The sequence below is a fragment of the Phascolarctos cinereus genome, unplaced genomic scaffold (assembly GCF_003287225.1).
Source record: "Phascolarctos cinereus isolate Bilbo 61053 unplaced genomic scaffold, phaCin_HiC Scaffold_5;HRSCAF=322, whole genome shotgun sequence".
In the NCBI taxonomy this organism is placed as follows: domain Eukaryota; kingdom Metazoa; phylum Chordata; class Mammalia; order Diprotodontia; family Phascolarctidae; genus Phascolarctos; species Phascolarctos cinereus.
In genome coordinates, this window is record NW_027555958.1 from 72,834,202 (window position 1) to 72,859,317 (window position 25,116).

Below are 25,116 nucleotides of genomic sequence, written 5' to 3' on the forward strand. Positions count from 1 at the left end.
CCTTCCTCTGACTCTTGCATTAAATTTCACCTCATTCTAGTTCAAAACTGTAGTGATAATGACTTTTGCTTTGAATGAATCCATATAGGTGAATAATCTAAATCCATGTTGCATTCAGCCACTTTGCATGAAGTCTTTGGTGTGAAGAAATCAGGAAATGTGATTCATACTAGTGGGGTATAATATTTAAGTTGCATTCTCTGGGATAATCACAAATAGAACAGGAGGTTACCACTGCTTGTATTTAAGAATTTATGTTAATACAAAATGCCAAAGTGCACTATAAAATACTGTCCAGAAAGTAATACAACCCAATGTATTTGGGGCACATTTAGCAGTGATTAACATATTAGTAATACTTTTGAGATTATGTTTTTTAAAGGGGCACTTTCTCGACTGCAAAATGTAGTTTTACAGTGACAGCTTTAATGTTTCTGCCCGCTGTGCAGTTCAATAGAATATGTTTTTAGGTGGTTGGTGGAGAGTTGTTTTCGTTATGTATGTCGATGGAGATAAGTGTTTTAATTACTTTTTTAATGTCTGTGCTTTTGTATTTTTTTTCTTCTCTCTCCCTTTTATTTCCTGCTGTTGAGATTACTGCCTCATCTCCACAGCAGGTGGCTGTTTCAAATCTGTTTTCTTTGTAAGTCTGCTAGATTTATTTTGTAATATAACTGTTCCTTTTTAGTATTTTATTATTATTGATTTCTTTACTTTGGGACATGTATTCTTACATAGGCCTAAATAGTAATTTCCTAACAAAGTCCAAGGGTTCCAATCTTTAAGAAAAAGGAAGAGAAAAAAAGGAAACCTAGCCTAAGGTGTATCCTGATTGAGCTTCTCTTACCCAAACTGTAGAGTAGGAGAGGTTATACAGGAAGGTAATCATTTATAAGTGAAAACAAGTTATGAGAATGAGACACACATGTAAACCTAGATTTAAAAGACATCATAATTCAATCAGTAAAGATAGAGTTCTGCAAGGTCTATCAGAAATTAGAGACAGAAAGCTTTCTCAAAGAACATTTTAAAAAATCTGTAAACAAACAAACTATACACCCAATGAGTGAAGAATAATTGAGTAAGTTGTATTAAGAATAAATTGTAGCAAAAAAAAAAGGAATAAATTGTAATATGTCGTACTTAGTAATGACAAATTTGAAGTATTTGGGGAAGACACATATGAAGCAATACCAAACAAAGAAAGCAGGGCCAAAGGTGTAATAACACACAGTGCCTTAAATGGTCTAAATTAAGAGAATCACAAGAAACAGCACAACCCAAGTCGAATACAGTGATCAGTATTGGTGTCAAATTATCAAAGTCAAAACATATATCCTTTTGATTTGCAAGTGATAAGCTGCAAATGTGGAAAGTGTTATGCCATGTGACTTACACTCATTATGTTAGATAGTTTTGCTTAATTGATTTTAGGGACTATATTTTCCTGTAGGTATTTTTATTGTTGTTCTTGTCATTGTGGTTAAAATAATATATCAATATATTTATATCAATATAAAACCTATTATTTTAAAAAAAGACATCAGAACTGTACTATGGAATATTAAATATTTTAAGGAACATATTGATACAAAATGTAGAAATAAATTCGCCAACAACCCATGCATGTTCAAAAAACTTTTAAAGATCTTTGATTTTCTGGAAGTGATTTTAATCAATCAAGTTTTCTTTACAAAAATGGAGTATTTAATTTAACTTAGTTCAGCAAGCATTTATTAAACATCTACCTTGACAGCTATCATCCTAAGGTCTAGGGAGGCAGAAAGAAAAATTTAACTGTCCTTGCCTTCTAGTGTATTCTGCTGAGAGAAATGGAATATACACAGAAAAATTATATACATGAATAAACATTACTTTTATGTATATGCATAAGCATGTATGTGTCTGTATATTATATGTATGTATATGTATGTGTGTGTATATATGCACTCAAAAATAAATGCAACTCAATTTTGGGGTGGTGGTGAATAAACACTAGCAGTAGTGGGAATTATGATAGGTCTCATACCTATGAGATAGCACTTGAGCTTTGTCTTGAAAAGAGCTAAGGATTATGAAAGGTAGAAAGGGAAGCATTATAGGCAAGAGAACAACCTAGAGTCTACACCAAGGCATAGAAGTAAGAGATGTGGGGGCAAAAGGAAGAGAGGAAAGCAAGCCAGACAAGCTGAAGCAGCAAGACAGCCAGAAGCTGAGATGGGAGGCAGCCTGTGCCAGAAAACTCAAACCACTGCTACTCCCTTGACCTCCATTTCCCTTAAGACTTCAATGGAGATAGCCCTGGACCTTGAATCTGAGAGCCTTGGGAATAATAGGACTCCCCAGTCCAGCAAACTGGCATCCAGCCCAGTTCTCACAGCCATCATTGGGAAGATAAATTATTCCTCATCATTACCAGCAAGAGCTGCTGACCATTTGCCAACAACAAGAAAAGAAGTCCAAAAATCTTGGGAAATAGACTTACCCTTCAATTACCAGTCTTGCTTCCAACCCAGCCCCCATAGCCATCATCCAGGGAAGTAAGTCATGTGGTGAATGGACCATCTCTACCAGTTGCCAACAGACTGTCACCCACATGAAAGGCAAGTCAACCTAGCTGAAGAAGCAGGACACCAAGCCACCTTAAGGGAGAAATAGAAACTAGCATTTGCCAGGCAGGTCAAACCATCACCACCATCTTGACCACCATCTCCCCTCAGACCCTAATAGAGAGAGATCATCACCTTGAACCCTTGAGAACCGCAAGACTTCCAGCCCAGTTCTCCCATGCAGCAGTAAGCTCCATGGATGTGTAGCCTGATAAATGCTCTTAGCATTGCTATAGCCACAGCTGTTGAATATGTAGAAAAGAAAGTTCTTGTCGACAAAGTCCTTGGCTTCACATGGTCACATGGTTCAGCAACAGAAACTGATATGATTTTTATCTGCAAGAGATGACATTAAAGATGAGTTATTAACATCTACTTTGCTGTTGTACTCTAAGGAACATGAACCCTTTCCATCTGACTTGCAGCTGAACCCTTCTATGTGTTTTGTCTCCACCATTAGAATGTGAGCTCCCTGAAAGCAGGGTCTGCCTTACTTTTCAATCTGGATCCCCAGCACTTTGTATATGATAAGCACTTAACAAATGTTTTTTCCCCATTTATTTATGTAATGTTATATATAAGGAACCTCAAGTCGGTATAACTGTAATGCAGAGTGAATGAAAGGATCTAAAGTGAAGTCAGTGTATGAGTGTATGTTATAGTCATATTGTAAAGGCCTTAAATGCTAATGAGAGGAATGTTGTTCCAGAGGGGATCATTGAGGACTTCTTCAGCAAGGGAATGACGTACTCTCATACATATATACATATGTACACACACATATACATATACACATACACATCCAGCATTTTGTATTAAAATAAATCTTTAAAAAAAGCAATGGTAATTATTTTAGTTGTAATTATCTTAGAAAATATGCATATATAAATATATACATAGCGTATATATGAATACGCTAAGATATACTGCACTACTATACATTGCCGTATATTCATATACATATGTTTATATGTATTATACATATATGCATACAGAAACACATGTAGGTACATTTGCATACATATGTAGATATGTGGATAGCACATTAGTATGCAAGCTTGTTAGTGTTCAGTCATTTCAATTGTGTCCAGCTCTTTGTGACCCCCTCCCCCCCCAATTTGGGATTTTTATGGCGAAGGTATTGGAATGGGTTTGCCATTTCCTTCTCCAGCTCATTTTACAGATGAGGTAACTGAGGCAAACAGAGTTAAGTGACTTGCCTAGGGTCACCCAGGTAGTAAGAATCTGAGGCCAAATTTTAACTTGGGAAAATGAGTCTTCTTGACTCCAGGCCTGACACTCTATCCACTTCACCACCTTGCTACTCATATATCTGTCTGTAAACCAGTGTATATGTTCATGTATACATAATGTTCATGTATATTGTCTACTATTATATAGACATATAATGTATATGTGTATATATTTATGTGAGCATATACACATAAAATTTATGTGCATACATACACATTCATATTTATGTGTGCTTATTTTTCTCTGCATGTACATATTTTATGTATATATGTTCACAATGCATGAATAGGCCTATACATATATAATATGTATATGCATTGTACTATTTGTCAGTTCTTGGAATGAAGATAAAATCTAGACTGTGGTTTGTTATCAATGTTATTGTTGATGATGATGATGATGATAATGATGATGATGACGATGTTGGTTGCTTTATGTATAAAAGAAAATGTGAATATTTTGGAACAGTGCAGGTATACTAATATAATGTCTCATGTTGTTCCTACTGAAGCCTACAAACCATCAAGTATAAAAAGTGTATATGGAAAAAGAGACTTCTGGGGTATTTTCAAGCACTTCTTAAAGCTTTCCAATATGTTATCATGTTACATTGAACATATGAATGTGGCCTTGTGATTCATGTGTGCTTTGCCACTCAGAACATACAGCAGTGTGCTATAGCTATTTCACTCTGTGTTGGGAATCTCTCGATCAGTTAGTGGCTGGATTTATAATTTATTCTGATGCTTTCCATAGAATTCATGATGCAGTTAGCAGTTGGGCTACATGATCTCTGAAGTGGTTTCTAGCCCTGAAATTCTCTTCTTCTGTGATAATAATCTTGTAAGTAAGATAAACACATTCTAATTTTGTGGTGCTATTTGCATGCAGCCTCAACACGTTTGAGAGAAGCCATTTTAGTGCACAATTAAGGAAATGATAATTTCTGTATCATCTTATTTATTAATTGGTTAAATAAGCTTTCATTAAATGCCTACTTTGTTCCAGGAACCACACCCACAGCCATAATTTAATTTTATACATGTTCTGTTTTCTTTAGTTATCCTATACCTTCTTCATCTTACCTGCAAATTATAAACTTAAGGGAAAAAAACCTTTCTAAATCACATGAAAATTAAAACTTTTAAGAAAAACATATATTTTGAAGAAAGGCTAAATGTCAAAGGCTTTTACTCCCTTTAGCCAGACAGCTTCTCTTATTATGCAAGTCAAAATATCGGTGAAAAAAAGGTCCTATCTTAGGACATATCTCCTGTTTCCAGCATTGCTTCTTACTTTGGACACACTTTGGCTTCTTTGGGTCTCAGCCAAAATCACCCACAGAATTGGCCACAGTGAAACAGAGAAAAAAAGTTCTAATATGAAAAGACATTTAGTGAAGGAATTGAAAAGAAAAATAAAAACAGAAACACAAATAATGTTACAATGTTGAGTAATCGAATTCCATATGTACTTCGTGGAATCGTTGTACCCTTTTTTGGTTTATCTTGAACACTGGGAACTGAATAAACCTTTGGACAAAAAAATAAAACCCTTTTTTGATAAAAGAACTGTAATTGGGAGTTATTGACCTAGCTTCCTTTTCCAATCAATGTGTAGAACCTACCCTGATAACTTGTATGAGCCATTCATCCATTGGGAATAGGATTTCCCTCCCTAGTATAGCAGAATGGATCTATGGTAGAACTGAAAACAAAATGGATTTTTGGAATGTTTTTGCCTTGCAGGATATTTTTATTTCCATGACTTTAATCTCAACTGATTTGCTTATTAGAACAACACATCCTCTTTTCCTGAATCAGATTAGAAATATAGAGTTCTAATAATAGAATACTAATAAGAGTAATAGCTGACATTTATATAGTGCTTTAATTTTTGCAAAGTACTTTACATACGTGGTCTCATTGACATACTACTGGCTTTTTTTGCTAAGTATGGTCATTATTTCTGATGCATTTCCATGATAAGTTCAATAAATGATCTTGAGCTTCATAAATACAGCTATCTAAGAAAGTATAAGGCTGTTCTTATACCAGTGAAAACCTGGAAACTTTAAAGCATCAAAAGATTTTTGCCTTACACATAAAGTATAAATCTATAATGCTTTATGGTGTACAAAGCATTACCTCATCTCATTTGATCTCAAACTAACTCTGGAAGAGAGGTAGGACAAGTATTATCATCAATTGTATAGCCTCATAGATCTGTTATTTCATGAGTATGGAGCATCCTACCACCGGATAGATTGCAACTTTTGAATGATTTGATGGGGAGTCACTGAGAGTGACTATACCCAAGCAATTCATCACCATGCAGCCAATCTGAGAATGAGCCTTTCTGAAGTTAGCTAGATTAATATACGTATGTCCAAAAAGTAGTCTGACTTCAGGAAAGTACTTAAAACCATTCCAAGCTTGGTAGGAATCAGCAGAGCTTGCACTCACAGGAATAATCTTCATGAACACATTGTCATAGCCATATTATGGGGAGATAGCCAAGTAAGATTTTAGTGCAGATCTTATTAGCCAAGTTCAGTCACTAATAAACGGTGAACCTGGGGCTGGACCCAAAGACTTTTGATTCCTACCCCAAGGCACTTTGGAGCACACTAGACCTTCTGTTTTCTTCTCAGTACATTAGTTAAGAAAACAAAAATCAGAACTTTGTTTCGTGGACTCCTTTAGTTGGGATTTTCACACGGAAAAGCTCCATTAATTGAGGCAGATAGTGGGCAGGTGATCTCCAGTGGGACTAAAAGAAGACACAGGTGAAACTGCTGGGCAAAAGTCTTAAAAAACGTCTCTGAGGTATCAATGGAAAAGCCGTTCCGGTTATACGTGGGTGAAAAAATAGAGTAGTATGTCATTAGTGAAGTAAACATATCACTCAAATTATATCTTTCCAAACATGTGTTGTATCTTAGACATTCATTCAGTGAATTCAAGGTCACATCAAATTCTGGTTTTAGAGGTATGAGAATTGAGTAAAAGAATAAACTCTAGATCAGTGATGCCCTGCTCTGTCTCTTTATTTATCATGCAGTTGAAATCTAGACATAGACACATTGCTGTAAGCTCTTTGTACCTTTCTCTTTTGTGACATATCCTATTTTGTGGAAAAGTGGGAATTGGTATGTTTGCTATCTTGGTAATTCACAGGATTAAAACGTTTATAAACACTTTCTTAGGCAAACTATAATACAACATTTTTCTCTTCATTTACCCCTTTCTTTCCACTTATATAACCTCTACCCCAGTTCTGCTCCTCATAATTTTTTACCTGGATTATTGCAGTAGTCTCCTAGTTGGACTCCCTGGAGACCTCTCTATTCTATCTTCCAAATAATTCTTAAATTAGTATTTCTGAGACATGGGTCTTGTTCTCATCTATCTGTTACCGCCCCCCCCCCCCAGTTTTCAAAGACTCACTGTCTCTAAGAAAAAATAATGTTCTGCTTGGCAACCTTATGGTTAGTGATTATGGCAACCTCAGTGGCAGATTTGTTCTGCTCCTAAAATTCTCTCTCCCTCCCTCCCTCCCTCTCTCTCTCTCTCTCTCTCTCTCTCTCTCTCTCTCTCTCTCTCTCTCTCTCTCTCTCTCTCTCTCCCCTCCCTCCCTCTCCCTCTCTCTCTCTCTCTCTCTCCCTCCTTCCCTCCCTCCCTCCCTCCCTCCTCCCTCCCTCCCTCTCTCTCTCTCTCTCTCTCTCTCTCTCTCTCTCTCTCTCTCTCTCTCTCTCTCTCTCTCTCTCTCTCTTTCTCCCTCCACCATAGGTTGTATTTCCTGTTACTCTATAGTATATGCTCTCTATTCCAGTCAAACTGGTCTTCTAGCTGTTTTGTATATACAGTATTGCATCTCTTGATCCTGTGCTTCTTTCTGAGCTGACATTAAACCATTAGGAAATTTCTTTGATTCTTGTCATACTGAACTGAAAAGGTTTGAATATGGGTACGAGGACAGCATGTATATCTATGCCATGACATGGAGATACCATGCCCCCATGGCAACAGTTTAGCCAAGTTTGAGGAAGCTTTTCATCAGTGATTTAAGGATTAATTTTTAATGATTAAATATATGTCATTCATATAAATACATATATACACATACACACATATGTAGATTGTATATGTGTATGATATCATGTTCTAGTTTGACTAATATTGTTTGTATCCTGATATCCTTATCCAACTTGAGATTACCTTTTCTTCCCTTTCCCCACCCCATGTGTGCATTTTATAATCATGACATCTATGCCTCGAAGAAGATTTTGTCAAAATAAAGAATTGGGCTTTAAATGAACCATCTGTTATATTTTCCAGTCATTTGAAATCTTCTCATCTTTGAGAAATCTTGAAAAATCGATGACTAAGTGGCTTTACATGTATAGTTTTTGAACAAGAAGAATGTTGTTTTATAATATATTCAGATTTGAGCAAAACATGTGAAAAAGTCTCTCATGCTGTCTGTGCAGATAAGAGGAAGAGAAGTGGGAGAAATGATCCATTTAGGCAAGTTTTTTGAATGACTGGATCCAAAGCAGAGTCATTTATAGGTAAACATCGATTTGGAGGGAGGTCTCCAGTGCAATGTCCTGGGATTATTCTTATAACTGGGCTGTATCATGCTTTTCTCAGTAACTTGGGGAAAAAAGGCATAGATGCTATGCATAACAAATATGAAATGATTCTGGAGGGGATAGCTAAGTTATTATATGACAGGGGTGAAATTAAAGATTAAAATCCAACAAACCAGATTCTTGGGGAAAAATCTATTAATATTTAATTTAATGGGGATAAATGTAAAATATTACCTTGGAAGATAGTATAGAGGGGGAAGAAATGAATTCCAAAGGGGAAAAAAAAACTTTGAAGGACATATATGTATAAGGGTCGGGAAGAATTTTATCAACAATAAACAATGGTGACTGATAAGGGCCATTCAGACAGGTATAAGAAAATGAGAAAATATTTCAACAAAAAACAAAGGAGGAGAGAATATGAAGAAGTAAGGAGTATTCAGTGAATGTGTATATCACTTGTTCTGGGAGCTTGGCAGTGAAATAGGGGGAAAATATAAGAAGATAGCTTGAGTGAAAGTCAGTAGTGAGAAGGATTTTAAGGCTGGAAGACAACCTGGGCAAGTGGTGAATAATATGGTAAATAGAGACTGATGATGAAGAGGATAGTGGGAAATGATCAATAGAGGCAAGCTCCTGAAGAAGGCAGTGATGTGATCAAAGGCACAAATGGAGGCATTATATTTGGAAAGCAAGAGGGCTTAGGCCTTGCTGGTCACCATATTTCTCTACTTGTTATGAGGATTAAGTGCTGATGAACCAGTTCTTGCAATCTTTCTCCTTCCTCATTTTGGGGATATTTCTATTTATTCATTCATTTTTTTGTATCCTCTAAGAAATGGTAGTACAATCAATACCTTTGCTTTTGTACATTTCATTTCCCACCTCTGCCCCCCCCTCCCCAGAATTGATAACTTGTTTCAACAAATCAGGTCAGAGTTGCTATAATTGCACACAGTGTTGTCATCTTATCTTTATCCTTACTTCTAATTTGGTATTGATTTTAGCTCTCCCCAGTTGATGAGAGCTGTGTAGAGACGACTGCAAACAGACAGCTGATTCTGAAATGAGGGCTGCCTCAGTGACCAGTTATTTCCTGTCTCTATAAAGGCACAGTCAATTTCATGTTTTATGATCTTGCTTGTCACTTCCAGCGTAGCCTTCGTTTTATAGAAAGCATGCTTGATGTACATACATGAGGTTTCTTTGTAGACTAGATAAGCCTTATAGCTCTTTTACTTTTTGGTCCCATCCTATGCTATCTAAACCCATGATTTTGCCATACTCCCCTGTCTCCCTTTTTGCATAGAAGTCAAAAAGCATTAAGTTATATATGGGAGTTAAGGATACTTTATCACTTCCTTGACATGGTGTCTCTGCCCCACCTTCTACAGTGGTTGATGGTTCACAAATATCAACTCTTTTCTTGGTTATGTCCTACCTTTTGCTCAGAGGAAGAAAAGATGTTTTCTGTTGAAGCTAGGTGGTGTTATGGATAGAGCATGGCACTTAAGAGTTAGGAAGACCTGAGTTCGGATCCTGCCTCACACACTTATTAGCGATGGTACTCTGAGCAAGTTGTTTAGACTCTCTTTACTTTAATTGCCTCATTTGTAAAGTAGGAATAATAATAGCCTCCACCTTACAGGGCTATTGTGAGTTTCAAATGAGATAATATCCGTAAAGCATTTTATAAACATTAAAAAGACATATGTTACCCATTATTACTGTCATTGTCATTATTATCTCTTGATTTAATCAAATCAACCCTACTAATTCCTTTATTTGCTACCTGAGGGGGCTGTGAGTCCTTATTTCACTTAGCCTTAGCTTTCTGATGTCTTCTGGTTTCATTTATAAGGAATGCCACTAGGGAGAAGATTCATTGCCTCTAGGAGATTATCAAATTACTCCTGAGAGAAAAACCCCACGTTAATGGATTGATTGATTTATCGTTGTTGTCATTCAGTGGTTCAGTCTTGTTCAACTCTTTGTGATGTCATGGACCACAGGACTCCAGTGCTGCCTGTGGAGTTTTCTTGGCAAAGATACTGGAGAAGTTTATCATTTCCTTCTCGAATGGATTAAGGCAAACGGAAGTTAAGTGATTGATCAGGGTTACACAGCTAATAAGTATCTGAGGTCTGATTTGAACTCAGGTCTTCCTGACTGGAGGCCCAACTCTCTATTTACTAAGCCAATTAGCTGCCTCAATATTGAGAGTACTCATCATGAAGTGAACACTATGTGATTCTTAGAATTCTGCTGCTTTTGCACCACTCATGGTACTTTCATTGTGTACGGTAGCTTCACAGCCTGAAAACATTTTGTGAGTGGTGTGTGTGTATCTATATTTCCATATCATGGGATGGGTTGGTCCCTAAATTCACGAGTTCTAGTAGTTAACATTTTGATTGTCATCTTCTCTCTATATTTACTAGGCTCATCCTTGGACAGTCAATCCTTGCTTTCAGAAGCCCACATTTGAACACTTTATCTCTTGTTAGTACCTCCTAAGGTGTATGTTTGGTGGTAAGAAGCACGTTACTCTAAGAACACAACATTACCCCCATGTGATAATGACTCAGAGTAAGCGTTTTGTGAAGGTTGTCTTCAGAGGTAGTATGTTATAGAGGGAAATACTCTAATTTCAGAATTAGAAGCCATGGGTTCAAGCCCTAACCAATGCCATTAAATACACACAACTGAACTTGGGGAAGTTGCTAACCTGTAGGCCTTGGTTTCCTCATTTCTAAAGTGAAGGGAAATGGACTAGATGATCTCTAAAGTTTGTCCCAGATTTACATCCTAGGATCTGTAGACAGAACTAAAGCCATGGATATAAAAGAAATACCCATCGATCATATACAAATATCTTTGGCATTGCCACTTCACCAGGCTATATGCAAAACATAGAGTATGTGGGGGATGAAAGATAAAAGGAAATGAAACTATTTTAAAAGGTCCGATTTGCAAAACAAAGGAACTGGAACTTTATCTTCGTTGTTCCATGGTTTTTCTGAATTCAGAAAAAAAAAATTTGAAGTTAAACACCCTGGGGCCTACTTAAAATATGCTGGGATAGAATGCTCACCATGGCATAAATTTAGTACTATAATGGATTGCCATGTAATGCATATCTACATATGTATGAGTGTATATGTATGTGTGTGTATGTATGTGCTCTTGTTCAGACAGAAGCTTGACTTCTCTAGATCAAGGTTTCATAACACAATATTGTATTTCAGGACCCTCCTCTCTGTAGTGTTTCTGATATTTTATTGTTTAAAATTAGCTAATAGTTGTAAATATACTTTAAAAGCATGAAAATAAATTTTAACCATGGTTCCAGAGGACAGATGAAGAAAGAATAATGCTGTCTACCGTGTTATAGAGAGATAAGGAAATGAAATGCACAATGAAAAAATGCATTTTTAAATGTAAACAGTTTGGGAATTTTTTCTTTACTGTGCTTATGTGATATAAGGGATCTATAGTTCTTTCCCCTTCCTCCTCATCCTTTCTTCTTTCTTCTTCCTCTCTCCATTTCTTCTCCCCCCATCTGCTTTCCCTCCTTTCTTCTTCCCTTCCTTTTTTCTTCTGTCCATCCTTCCTTCCTATTTCAGTGGACAGATGTGAGGGGGAAAATGAATGGTTGATAACAGAAACACAATTTTAAAATAAAAGAAATTAAATGAACAATAAATGTAAAAAGGCAAAAAGTAATTCATGCCATTTGCTATTAATTAAATAGTTTGGATTTATAAGGGCACCTGGTAGAAGCTAGGCACTATGTCAGTAATAACTCCTTGGTGCCGCCAGGTTGACAGTATTCTTGATGGCAGTCTACTGGGGAGAAACAGTGGGAGCAGGGTACATGAACTGAAAAGAGCACAGATACAAACTGTTCACTACCTTAAGATGCTTCTTCTGTGTCATGGCTACTGAGAGCAGCTGGGGAAAGGCTTGCTGATTGCTTGACAATTCCCTTGAGGAATTCCTATTCTAGCTTGGATATTTTAGAGAAGCAGACAGAATGAACACTGCTGGTGTATCTGGGATGAGGTTGATTTTTCTATTCTATAGGTTACAGAGAAATTCTTTGTGAAGACAGTGAGGGAGTAGAAAGGGAAGGCTTCTCGATGCATCTGGGTAGTCAGCTTCCCTGTTAGAATACTTTGTCTATCTATGTGGTCTGCTTATTGCCTTCTCTTTGCAAACAACTTGGGTGGGTTTATCCTGCGCATCCCTTGAGTGTCATGTACCTATCCATCACTACACTATTCCTGACCTATGAAGTGGTAGAATATCAGCCTGTCAGAAGACGGCCTGCAATGAAAAGTCATGTCCACATCAGCAAATTTTGCTCCTCTGATCATGAATGTGACCTGACCAATTCTATGCTTTTTGGATGTGTCTGTAATAGCATTTGGGAGACCTGGCAATCAGTGACCATAGAAATCAGACACGTGGGTTATCCAGCACAAATTAGATGATTGCTCCTCACTCCATAGCCCCAAACTCAGTGAGTTAATTTAACTTAAGAAAAATGAGATAAATCCAATAATTCAGTTGGTATTTTTTATCTTAATATGTAACACTTTATGAAAATGACTATATGTTGGTTAACATTCTAAGCAATTAATTAATTATATTCATCTGTAACAAAACTTTTCATGAATTATGTTTTATTTGTTACAAAGTAAGGCTCCCTGATGTAGTGATATATTCAGAAAATAATTTGATGTAAAACCAGAAGGAATCAGCGTATGTATTTTTCCTCCAAGAAAGGCAGTATCTATTTTCTATCAGTTTTACATTCTAGAGAAGTTGCAGCCATATCTGAGATTATAAGCTGAAGCATTGGATGGAAGTGGCCAAAGATTTTCTATACATTTTTAATTTATATAGGTGAATCCCTACTAAAAACAGGAGCTTCAGTGCTAATGCTGGCTATATTTAATTAACATAATCAATAAACATTTATGGTAGCTGAAAAGCTGTAAGGGTGGACATGTTGAGTTGGGGGGAGAGCATCAGAAGGTACCTGACTTGGAAGCATGATATTCCTAGAGTCGACAACAAGCAGAACAATTTATAGTTAAAAAAAAAAAGTTAGCTGAGAAGTCTGAGACCTCTATAAAGGGAAGAGTTTATTACTCTGCCCTGTAGCCTTCAAATCAGGGGGAGAGGCAAATGAGAGTGCTGAGGAGGTATTGAGCATCAAAGCTGAATCAATCTCCATGTTGATGAGATTTCAGGTGATGAGTTGATGGGAAATGAAACTATGAATAAATGACCTAGTTAGGACATGTACCTAGCCTGCTGCCTGCTTAAGTATTACTTTGAAATATATCTCTAGATACAGGAGACAAAGCTTTGTATTTTTGTTTCTTTCTTCCTATTGCGTTGGCAACAGGAGTATCCAAAATCTTATTTATAATAGTGCATCTCATGAAGAGCACTTGCAGACAAATACTAAGCATGGTAATGACACTAGAAAATGAATTTAATATATACATACTGTTGACAAAAATGTTTTGAGTGCAGGGCTGTTTCTGTCTTTGTTTCCCGTTAAGCTAATATGGTACCTTGGAAGGTTGTAAGAATTTCACAATCATTTGTAAAATTGTTTAATTAAATTCTGTAGCTCTTCAGGAGAGATATCTAATTAAACAAGTAAGGTGTACATTTTTAAGCCAGTATAGTTGTATTCATTTGCTAATCCAGTTTTTTATTTTAATAAGACTTATTGGTGCTTTTTTATTTTTGTATCATAGCTATTTTCAGATATTCCCACATACCTCCCAAACCACCCAGGAACACACATACATATACACACATACATATGAACATGCACACATATACTCACATTTCATAGAACCTTATTTTGTAAAAAGGAGAGGAAAAAATTAAAACAAAGTATAACTATCATAGTAGCCACATCTTACAGTGTATGCACCATTCTGCCCTAATAGTCCCCTCATTGTTACCAAAAAGAGTGAGGGTTTTTTTTATAATCTGTTCTCTGGGAACTAATTGACCATGACAGTAATTTAGGGTTGGATTTTAGGGGAAATCTTTTATTTTACATAATTATAATAATTGTGCTTATTGTTCTTTTAATTTTGCTGGCTTTACATCATTTCAAATGATTTTCACATGTTTCTCCTAATTCAGCATCACAATAAAATTAATTTACATTTGTGGCCAACTTGTTTTTTTTGTTTTTACCCATTCTCCAACTTATGGACACCCACTTTGTTTCCATCTTTTTTTGTTACCATACAAAGGGGTTTCTGTGAACATTTTTATAATTATGAAGCTTTTCAAAAATATCAAATATTGATAAATATCTCAATTTACTCAGAAGAATTCTACTCAAGAGAGAAACTTTCCAAAGAGACTAGTGGGTCCCTAGTTTAATTCTACCCTCCAAAGCTTCATTAGGATTCAATCTACTCTAATCAATGCTCATGACTTTACTCCAAATCCCATGAGTTTCTCCTCTTTAGAATAATTGTTATTAAATTGCTTCATTTCATATCTGTGGCAAAGCAACTTATCTTTTAATTCAGATACTTGAAATACTGAAAAATGTCCAATATAAAATAGCATAAAATCTGGCCATCATTTTTACTTCAAGACCGAAAATGTCCCCTTCCAACCTTCAGGCTGGAGTCTGTCATCCCACATTCACCATTCAACTTCTCTATAATGTCAGAATAACCCAGAAAGTTTTCCTGTCTCTTCATTAAAACCTCTTTCTGTTAGCACTTTGGGAAAGGCAACAACTCATTTAGTTATGCAGTATATTAGAGAAAGTTAAAGTTTTGGAAATGCTGTGTTTCACAGAATGTCTCCAAGATTCCTGAGAATCTTGACTGCCCCCTATGATTAGCTCTGCATGCTATTCTGCCTGTTCCTGTGTTATCTATCTTTACCTATCACTTCTACTGGAGAGTCTGGATTCAGTAGGAATGGGGAAATATTGATAATTACAACACCTTCCAGGATTGGATGGTTTTCAGCAGAGGCATATAGGCTATAGTGATTGTTTATCTTTCTCCCTATCAGAATCTTTTGTTCCATTCTACCATCCTTTTCTGGCTTGCTGCTTTTCTGGCTTCCCACAGAGGTATGACCTTATGGTGGATACTTAACACATTGACCCTGGGATGAGATTTCAGGTGATGAGTTGATGGGAAATGAAACTATGAATAAATGACCTAGTTAGGACATGTACCTAGCCTGCTGCCTGCTTAAGTATTACTTTGAACTGTGTCTCTAGATATAGGAGACAAAGCTTTGTATTTTTGTTTCTTTCTTCCTATTGGGTTGGCAACAGGAGTAGCCAAAATCTTATTTAGAACCCTCTTACAAGAAAATACACTTTTTCCATTACCTCAAAGCCTCCTGAGAGATGTAGTTCAGAGTGGCTCCTTAACTGCCTTGACATGGGTCTTCCCCAAAGCCTTGGGAGGTACATAGGTCTATTATAGTAATATAATGGAAAATAAATGCAAATGTAGACACTACAATGTCATAGGAAAATTTTGCCTATAGAAGATGAGATTCCATATGTAATATGTAATTTTTAGATACATTCTTTTGAATGCTCTTTATAATTGCTCATTTCAATGAAAGGCACCTTGGTGTAGTGGACAGGTTGCTGGATGTGAAGGAAGGAAGGAAGAAAAGAAGGAAGGAATGAAGAAGGGAGGGAGGTAGGGATAGAGGGAGAGAAGGAAGGAAATACACATTTATTAAGCACCTACTTTTGTCAGGCATAGTGCTAAACCCCTTACAGATATCTCATTTGATCATCACAGCAACCCTGGGAGGTAGGCACTATTATTCTTCTCATCTTTTACATTTGAAGAAATCAAGGTAGAGAGGCTACATAACTTTCCCAGGTCACATAGCTAATAAATGTCTGAGGTCTGATTTGAACTCGAGTCTTCCTGACTCCAAACCGAACAGTCTGTTCACTATATCACTTAGAATCTGTGTCTGCCAAACCTTTCTGTGACATTCTAAGTCATTTAATCTCTGTGTAACTCAAAGAATTGTCAAAGATTACAAGTGACAGATGGATTACTGTGAGCAATAAAAGAGGAAATTCCATGATGAATTGATATGATTATGAACAAATTGATCTAGCTTGGAGGCTTATGGCCCACTAGAAAGAGTAATTGATTTGGAGTGATTGGACCTGGTTTTCAATCCTAGCCCCTTCATTTTTTGAAGTATGTAACTTTTGGCAAGTCATTTAACCTCTATGGCCCTCAGTTTCTTCATATATAAAATAATGAGGCAGTTCCCGATGATCTCTGAGGTCAAGTCTAACTCTAAATCTATGATCCTATGATCCAATGTAGAATTAACTATAGGCATCCTCTCAAAGGTTCTGTAAGGTCACTCTGTAGAATTATTCAGTTTTCTAGCCATTAATGAATGGAACATATATTTTCTGGATCCAAATTTGTAATATCTTATTATACGTTGGAATAGAACAAATGCATGTCCTTCAGTTGATAATCAATGTGTATAAACTGTATGTAATAGTTCTTTCAATTAGATTTACTTCTTTACCATATATCCTTTATTTCACAATATTCCTAGGAAACTAAAAAGGATTGTTATTAGCTTCATTTTATACAACAAAAAATTAAGAATGAAAAAAATAAAGCTCTTATGCCTTCCTCCCCTGAGTCTTCTCTTTTCCAGGCTAAAATGCTCAATTCCTTTATCTGATTCTTATATGATATGGACTCATCTCTTCTTTTTCCTGACTGGCCATCTCTGGACATGCTGAAGCTCATCAATGTATTTCTTAAATCATGGTCTAGTCATGGTTCTTATCCCAACAAGTCTCATTGATACCCATGAGGTCAAATTTGCCTTCTTTCATTACAACCTGTATTTTCTCTTCTTTATTGAATAAACTTTTGACAATTGCATATGGGGATTTGAGGCCATGCATTTTACTGCTGTTTCTTTTCTTCTTTTTTGATTTCTGTGAACTTCTGAGTGCCTTGATTTTTATTCTTCCATTTATTCTTCCATACCCACAGTGCCATAAATGAAATTCAGTCTTTTCGGTTGAAAATGTAGTATCCTTTCCCCTGAACCACCAAATCGCTTAAAGGAAAACTTAAGGTGAAAAGTCTTGAAATATAAAAAAAAAAGTAGACTTTGTCCAACATTCAAAATTTTACCACAGTGGAAGATTTGGGTTTTTTTCTTTGTAAGGATATAGAGGGGATGAAATTGGAATAATTATTTCTCTATTATGAAAGTAGTTATTTCCTTATAGGTTTTATTTCTTTTTGCACTTGAAAAACATAATCTTCTTTTAATAACCATTTAAAAACATTTTTCCTCCCTCAGGTTTACCAGAACCAAATAAAGACAGCATATTCCAAGGACTAAGTATGGACCAGGGATTTTACACGTCAAAAGACTTCTTACCACTGGTGGCCAAGGCGAGCAAAGCAGGTAGAACAAGTTTATTGTTTGTTACTTTGAAAGTAGATAGACAGAAACTATTTTTAATTTCTTATAATATATGCTTTCTACTGCTGTTCAAATTCAGCTCTTCATTTTATGGATTGGATATGCTAAATGTCAAATCAAATATACCTTAATATTAAAATAATAGATAGCATTTGTATAGTACCTTAAGATTTGCACATTGATAAACAAATGTTGTCTTACATGACCCACCCATCAACCCTGAGAGGTGGGTGCTATTATTATGCCAATTTGATATGTATAGAGGAGTAGTGGCTGGGAGCTGAAGTGATTTAACCAGGGTGACACAATTTGTAAGGGTATGAGAAGACTTGAACTCAGACCTTCCTGACTTAAATTGTGACACTCTCCACTGTACATCCTTGCTGCCAGTAAAACAACAGGTAAAGCAAAAACACTTGGGTTCAACTGCTCAGCAGGAATTACTAGTGTTCTACCCTTGGAATAGCATTATGCCTGGGTTGAACTCTAGTAAAAGCCATATCTTTATAGCATGAGAAATGTTCAACATAAGAGTGTTTGTTGATGAAGGACAGTGAAATCGAGCTCTCCTGTGAGAGCTAATTTTTTTTTTAGTGATTCACAATATGTTTGAGCTCAAGGACCCTTCAGTCCAACACTCCCTTATTTTACAAAGGAGAAAACAAACCCAGAAGTTAAGTAATTTGCTTTAGATTTACATCTTAGTTACTGGAAGTATTTAACAGTCGGATAGATTACCATCTGTCTGAAATGGTTTCAGGGAAGGATTCAAGGTCTCTACCATTCCTATGGTTTTATGAATTTTAAGGTAAAAGACAGAGATAATAACTTCCAGGAGCCATGATGGAGTAAGCAGTAAATCATCATAACTCTTCCATATTTTGCTCCAAACAACCATAAAATAGCACCCCAAAGCAAATCTTTGAACAACAGAACCAGAAAAAGAAACTTAGCCTAAGAAACTTGGAAGACTGGTGAGAAAGGTCTGTCTCACTCAGGTAAAAGAGGAACACGGTTCAGGATAGGAAGCATCCTAGCAAGCCATCAGCAAGTTCCATCTCAGCAAACCAGAGGGAGACCTTGAGCCCCAGTGCAGTGGAGTAGGCAGATGCCAACAGCAGCCTCCCATGCCTCTGCATAAGCAGGGCAATGGGCACACTCCAGCTCTCAGAATTATCACATGCTTAAGCACTAGATAGCTGGTGGCAGACTACAGAATGCTTTAGTATAGCCCCTGGGAAACACAGAAGAACCCCACTAGCTTCAGCACACCCCAGACACAAGTGCAAGGACCCTGGCCCAGCACCAGGAAAGCTGCCAGACTCCTATAGCCTCCAGCAGTGCCAGCCACCCCCAACACTACCTCCTAAGTGCAGCATCAGACATGATGGTCCCCATGGGCCTCAGGGCAACATCAGTGCAGCACCAGGTAAATAGGCAGGGCTTGCAGCCCCTGACACAAGAAGCCTGAGACAGTGTCCCTTACCCCTGGGAGCAGAGCTCAAATTTAAAAGAAAGGGAAAAGGCCAAAAAAGATGAGTAAAAAAAAACAACCAAACAAAGACAGAATCTGACCATAGAAAGTTATTATGGTGACAGGGAAAAACAATACACAAACTCAGAAGAGGACAATAATCTCAAAGAACCTATGGGTAAAACCCCAAAGAAAAAAGAGAAGTTATCTCAAGCCAAGAAACAACTCATGGGAGAGCTAAAAAAGAAACTTTAAAATCATATAAGAGAGCTAGAAGAAAAATTGGGAAAAAAATGAGAGTGATGGAAGAGAATTATGAAAAAGAGTCAATAGCTTGGAAAAAAGAAAACAATTGCTTAAAAAGTAGAATTGGTCAGATAGAAAAAGAAGTATAAAAGCTAACTGAAGAAAATAACTTCTTAAAAAATAGAATTGGACAAGTGGAAGCTAATGATTATGAGACATCAAGAATCAATCAAACAAGTTAAAAAGAATGAAGAAAATAGAAAATGTAAAATGCCTCATAGGAAAAAAAAAACTGACCTGGAAAATAGATCCAGGAGGGGGGCAGCTAGGTTGCGCAGTGGATAGAGCACTGGCCCTGAAGTCAGGAGGACCTGAGTTCAAATCCAGCCTCAGACCAAACACTTGACACTTACTAGCTGTGTGACCCTGGGCAAGTCACTTAACCCCAATTGCCTAAAAATAATAAAAAAAATTATTTAAAAAAAAATAGACCCAGGAGGGACAACATCAGAATCACTGAACTGCTTGAAACCTATAATCAAAAAGGAGGACTTGGACAGCCTCTTTCAAGAAATTATCGAGGAAAATTGCCCTGATATCCTGGAACCAGAGGTTAAAATAGGCATTGAAAGAATCCACTAATCTCCTAAGGAAAGAGATCCCAAAATAAAAATTGCAAGGAACATTATAGCCAAGGTTCAGAACTATCAGGTCAAGGAAAAAAATACTTCAAGTGACCAAAAAGAATTCAAATATCAGGGAGCCACAATCAGGATTACGCAGAACTTAGCAACTGCAACATTCAAGTATCAGAAGTCATGAAACATAATATTCCAGAAGGCAAAGGAACTAGGACTACAAGCAACTATCACCTACTGGGCAAAATTAAGTATAATACTTTGAGGGGAAAAGTGGTCATGCAATGAAATAGAAGGATTTCAAGTTTTCCTAAGGAGAAGACCAGAATTGAATAAAAAGTTCAATTTCCAATATCAAGACCCAGGAGAAGTCTAAAAAAAGGAAAAAGGGAAAAGAAAACATAAGGAGTTCAATGGTGCTAAACTGTTTACATCTCTACATGGGGAGATGATACTTGTAATTCTTAAAAATTGTACCCCTAATAGTACAACTAGAAGAAATATACATAAGTAGAGGGTATATGAGTGTAAGGTGAATTTTAGGGAATGACATTAAAAATAATTAAAGTATGAGAAAGAAGAGTACACTGGGTGGAAAAGGAAGGCAGAAGTAGAATGGGGTAAATTATTCCACATGAAGTGGCATGAAAAACCTATTAAACTGGAGAGAAAGATGGAAGGGCAGGTGATGTGCATCACTTGAACATTACTCTCAGCAGTAGTGGCTCAAAGAGGAAATAATATACAAAATCAGTTGAATATAGAAATCTATCTTAGCACATAGGAAAGTAGGAGGGGAGGAGATTCAGTAGAGGGAGGAGGTGACTGACAGAAGAGAGGGCAGACCTGGGGGAAGAGGTAGACAGAAGCAAAACACTGTTGAGGAGGGAAAAGGTGAAAGGAGAGAGAGGACAAACAGGAGGAAAAATAGGATACAGGGAAATATACATTTAGTAATCATAGCTGTGAATGAGATGAACTCTCCCATAAAACAGAAGTGAATAGCCAAGTGGATCAAAAACCAGAATCCTTACAGTATGTTGCTTACAAGAAACACTTGAATCAGAAAGACACACACTCAGAGTAAAGGAAAGGGGCTAGAGCAGAATCTATTATGCTTCAGCTTATGTAAAAAAAAATACGGATAGCAATCCCAATCTCAGACAAAGAAAAAGCTTAAAACAAACCTAATTAAAAGAGATAAGGAAGGAAACTACATCCTGCTAAAAGATACCAAAGACAATGAAGTGATATCATTACTAAACATTTATTCACCAAGTGGTATAGCATCCAGATTCTTAAAGAAGTGAAGTGAGTTACAGATTCATGACCAAACAAGAGATATAGAACATTACAAACAGTAAAATAAATACTTTTGATTGTATTAAATTAAAAAAGTTTTTTGTACAAACAAAACCCATGCAACAAAGATTAGAAGGAAAGCAGAAGGCTAGGAAGCAATATTCATAACAAGTCTCAGATAAAGGCCTCATTTCTCAAATATATATAAGGAACTGAGTTAAATTTATAAGAATAAAAGCTATTCTCCAATTAATAAATGGTCAGATGATATAAATAGGCAGTTTTCAGATGAAGAAATCAAAGCTATCTCTAGGCACATGAAGAAGTGCTCTAAATCATTTTTGATTAGAGGAATGCAAATTAAAACAACTCCGAGGTACCACCTCATACCCATCAGATTGGCTAATATGACAAAAATGAAATGGCAAATGTTGGAGAGGATGTAGGAAAATTGGGTTATGAATGTACAATTGGTGGAGTTTTGCATTGATCCAACCATTCTGGAGAGTGATTTGGACTTATGGCCAAAGGGCAACCAAACTGTGCATACCCTTTGATCCAGCAATGCCACTACTAGGTCTGTATCCCAAAGAAATCATTAAAAAGGGAAAAGGGCCCACGTGCAAAAATACTCATAGCTGCCCTTTTTGTGGTGTCAAAATATTCAAAACTGAGTGGATACCATCAGTTGGGGAATGGCTAAGCAATCAGTGGTATATGATTGTAATGGAATAATATTGTGCAATAAGAAATGATGCACAGGCAGATTTCAGAAAAACCTGGAAAGACTTGCAAAAACTGATGCAGAGTGAAGTGAGCAGAACCCCAGGAAAACATCATACACAGTATCAGCAATGTTGTGTGATGATTAGCTATGGATAACTCAGCTCTTCTCAGCAACACAATGATCCAAGACAAGTACAAAAAATTCATGAAGGAAAATGTTGTCCACACCCAGATAAAGAACTGACAGACCCTGGATGCATATCAAAGCATACTTTTTTCACTTACTTTTTTCTTTTTCGCAGTTTTTCCCTGTTGATCTGTTTCTTCTTTCACAGCTTTGACTAATATGGAAATATGTTTTATGTGATAGCACATGTATAACCTATATCAAATTGCCTACCATTTTAGGAAGAGGGGAGGGGAAGGAGATAGAGAAAAATTTGGAGCTCAAAATCTTATAAAAATGAATGTTAAAAATTGTCTTGACATGTAATTGGGAAAAAAATTAAATACTATTAAAAAAAACCAAAGGATCGTTGGTTAAAAAAAGAAGATAAACCATTGAAAGGGGGAAAAGGAACATCTACAACACTACTGGGATTACTACAACAACAACAAAAATAAAATAAAAGCACTTCCTCTCTAAAAAAAATACAGATATGCTTTTGCTATCTAGTCCTGAAGTGATACAACTTCATAAAACAAAAATAAGACATTATAAAAGATATGGCTGACCTTGTCTAGAGCATGACTAGAGTAATTATATTGTGACCAGTAAGCCCTCATTTTCAAAAATAACTGGACAACTGAAAAACTTTACTTTCTTTGAGTCTAAATAACTTTTACAGGAGGTGGAGCTTAAATATCCCAAGATATGTACTAAAACACACCTTAATGCCAGGACCCAGAGACAAATACCTAAGTGGGGTAGGTAGGACTATATCTGGTGTATTACACACATCGTTTAAGGAAAGGAGATTCTATATTTGGATGCTTTTACTGTAGATATTCTAAAACTATGGATTTTTTTTATTCCCCCAGCGATATTCCCAGTAGAAACTGCTATATGTGTTTCTTCAACCCTTACTGTGAAAATTCACAATGGACACAGCAAAAATTTGAGAATTACATAGTGGTGATTGTTTGATCTCAAATACAAACTCTTCTGAGCAAAATGATTACATTTATTGAAATTATGGGTTTAAACTCTCCATGCTGCCATTCCTTAAATTACTATAATTTATCTAATCAGTTGTTAGTTGTATTTAACTCAATATAAAGTGCTATCTAATATATAGAAACCACCTGCATTTTACCTTTTTTTCCTCTTTTCCGTGAGAATCTCTCTAAGAATAGACAATCTTCAAATAGATGCTGTTTGCAAATTGACACATTGGAACTCATAATTCCTTTACTTTGCTATTTAATGAGAGAAAACCCATATAGGATGTATGATTGTTTTTTCTTTCTGACAATTTACTTAGGAGAACAATTTCAAGAAAATAGTTGTCACATGTTCAGTTGTCAAAGCATGTGACTCATAAGGGCAATTATATAAATGGAACTTACTGAGGCTATTGGATCTTTTTTGCAGTTTACTAAACTTAATACAAGGAGAGACTGATGTAGTTAAGTAGTCTCTCCAGACAATATCAAAATCAAAGGCTTTTGTAAACAACCAAGGATCATTTTTTTCCCCCAAACGTAAGGACAATTTGTCATTTGCCAAACAAAGATATAATGAAGCCAATTATAAGACTATGAATCAGAACCTGAAAGAGTGTAGTTTTAATTGGTTGATTCCAGTTTGGCTTAGCCTCGAACCTTTAAAATGTAATTTAGTCCATGACCCTCTAAAAGGAAAAGAGAGAAGGCACCGCTGCTAAGTGTAGTGACTATGAAATTACATATATGAGCATATTTTTAAAATGGGAATAAAACTGTCTTTCAGTGAAGCAGAATAATTTGATAGTGACACTCCAGCCTTGGAAACTGCAAGATGCAATTTTACACTGCTTTGAGTACAAGTATCTTTTGAGCTGTCATGCAGAAATGGTTTTTCTACTTGAAAATGGGGTTTTCCTTTCATCATTCAGGAATGTGTGCCTGTCACTCCCCATTGCCATCGATACAGGGAGCTGTGATTGTACTTGGCGCTGGAGACACTGCTTTTGACTGTGCAACATCTGCTTTACGGTGTGGAGCCCGCCGCGTGTTCGTTGTCTTCAGGAAAGGCTTTGTTAATATAAGAGCCGTCCCAGAAGAGGTAAAATGGAACCATCAGAATATATGGAGTTGTAAGAGGAGAGATTTTAGGAGATGAACTGTTAACATACAGTACTCTGTTTAAGTCATTGGGTTGTCTTGAAATTTGCAGATGAGAGTTAAAGGGGCTTGGAGTCCTAATTGTTTCATCTAATTCAGGCATTCACAAGCAAAATCAAATCCATAACACTGATTTGGATAAAAATGAGGAATTTAATTTATCTCTGTATGAATAGGATTGATTCTTGTTCTCAGTGCTAATACCTTTGAAATGGTTTATCTCCCTCTAATAGCATTAGAATTTGTTAAGTCCTCAGTATAGTCAGCACTGTCCATGAAATGTGTGGGCCCTTACTGGAATTTAGTAATTGCAAGCATTGAAATAGTCTTATAAGAATCGCTATCAAGGGCTGCCATTTGACTTGTTTGGCTTGGCCCCAAAGGGAAGAATAAAGAACAATGATCAGAAGTTTTAAAGAGGCTTTT

General features: G+C 36.4%; 1 protein-coding gene across 2 annotated transcripts in view; it reads left to right on the forward strand.

The window, feature by feature from the left end:
• DPYD (dihydropyrimidine dehydrogenase) overlaps positions 1–25,116 on the forward strand; it is a 1,011,926-nt gene that overhangs the window by 425,087 nt on the left and 561,723 nt on the right. For both annotated transcript variants that reach the window (XM_020999593.2, XM_078155001.1), the window contains exons 9-10: positions 17,854–17,961; positions 24,462–24,631. In XM_020999593.2, coding sequence (XP_020855252.1) covers positions 17,854–17,961; positions 24,462–24,631 — 278 coding nt within the window. The remainder of the gene's footprint in view (positions 1–17,853; positions 17,962–24,461; positions 24,632–25,116) is intronic.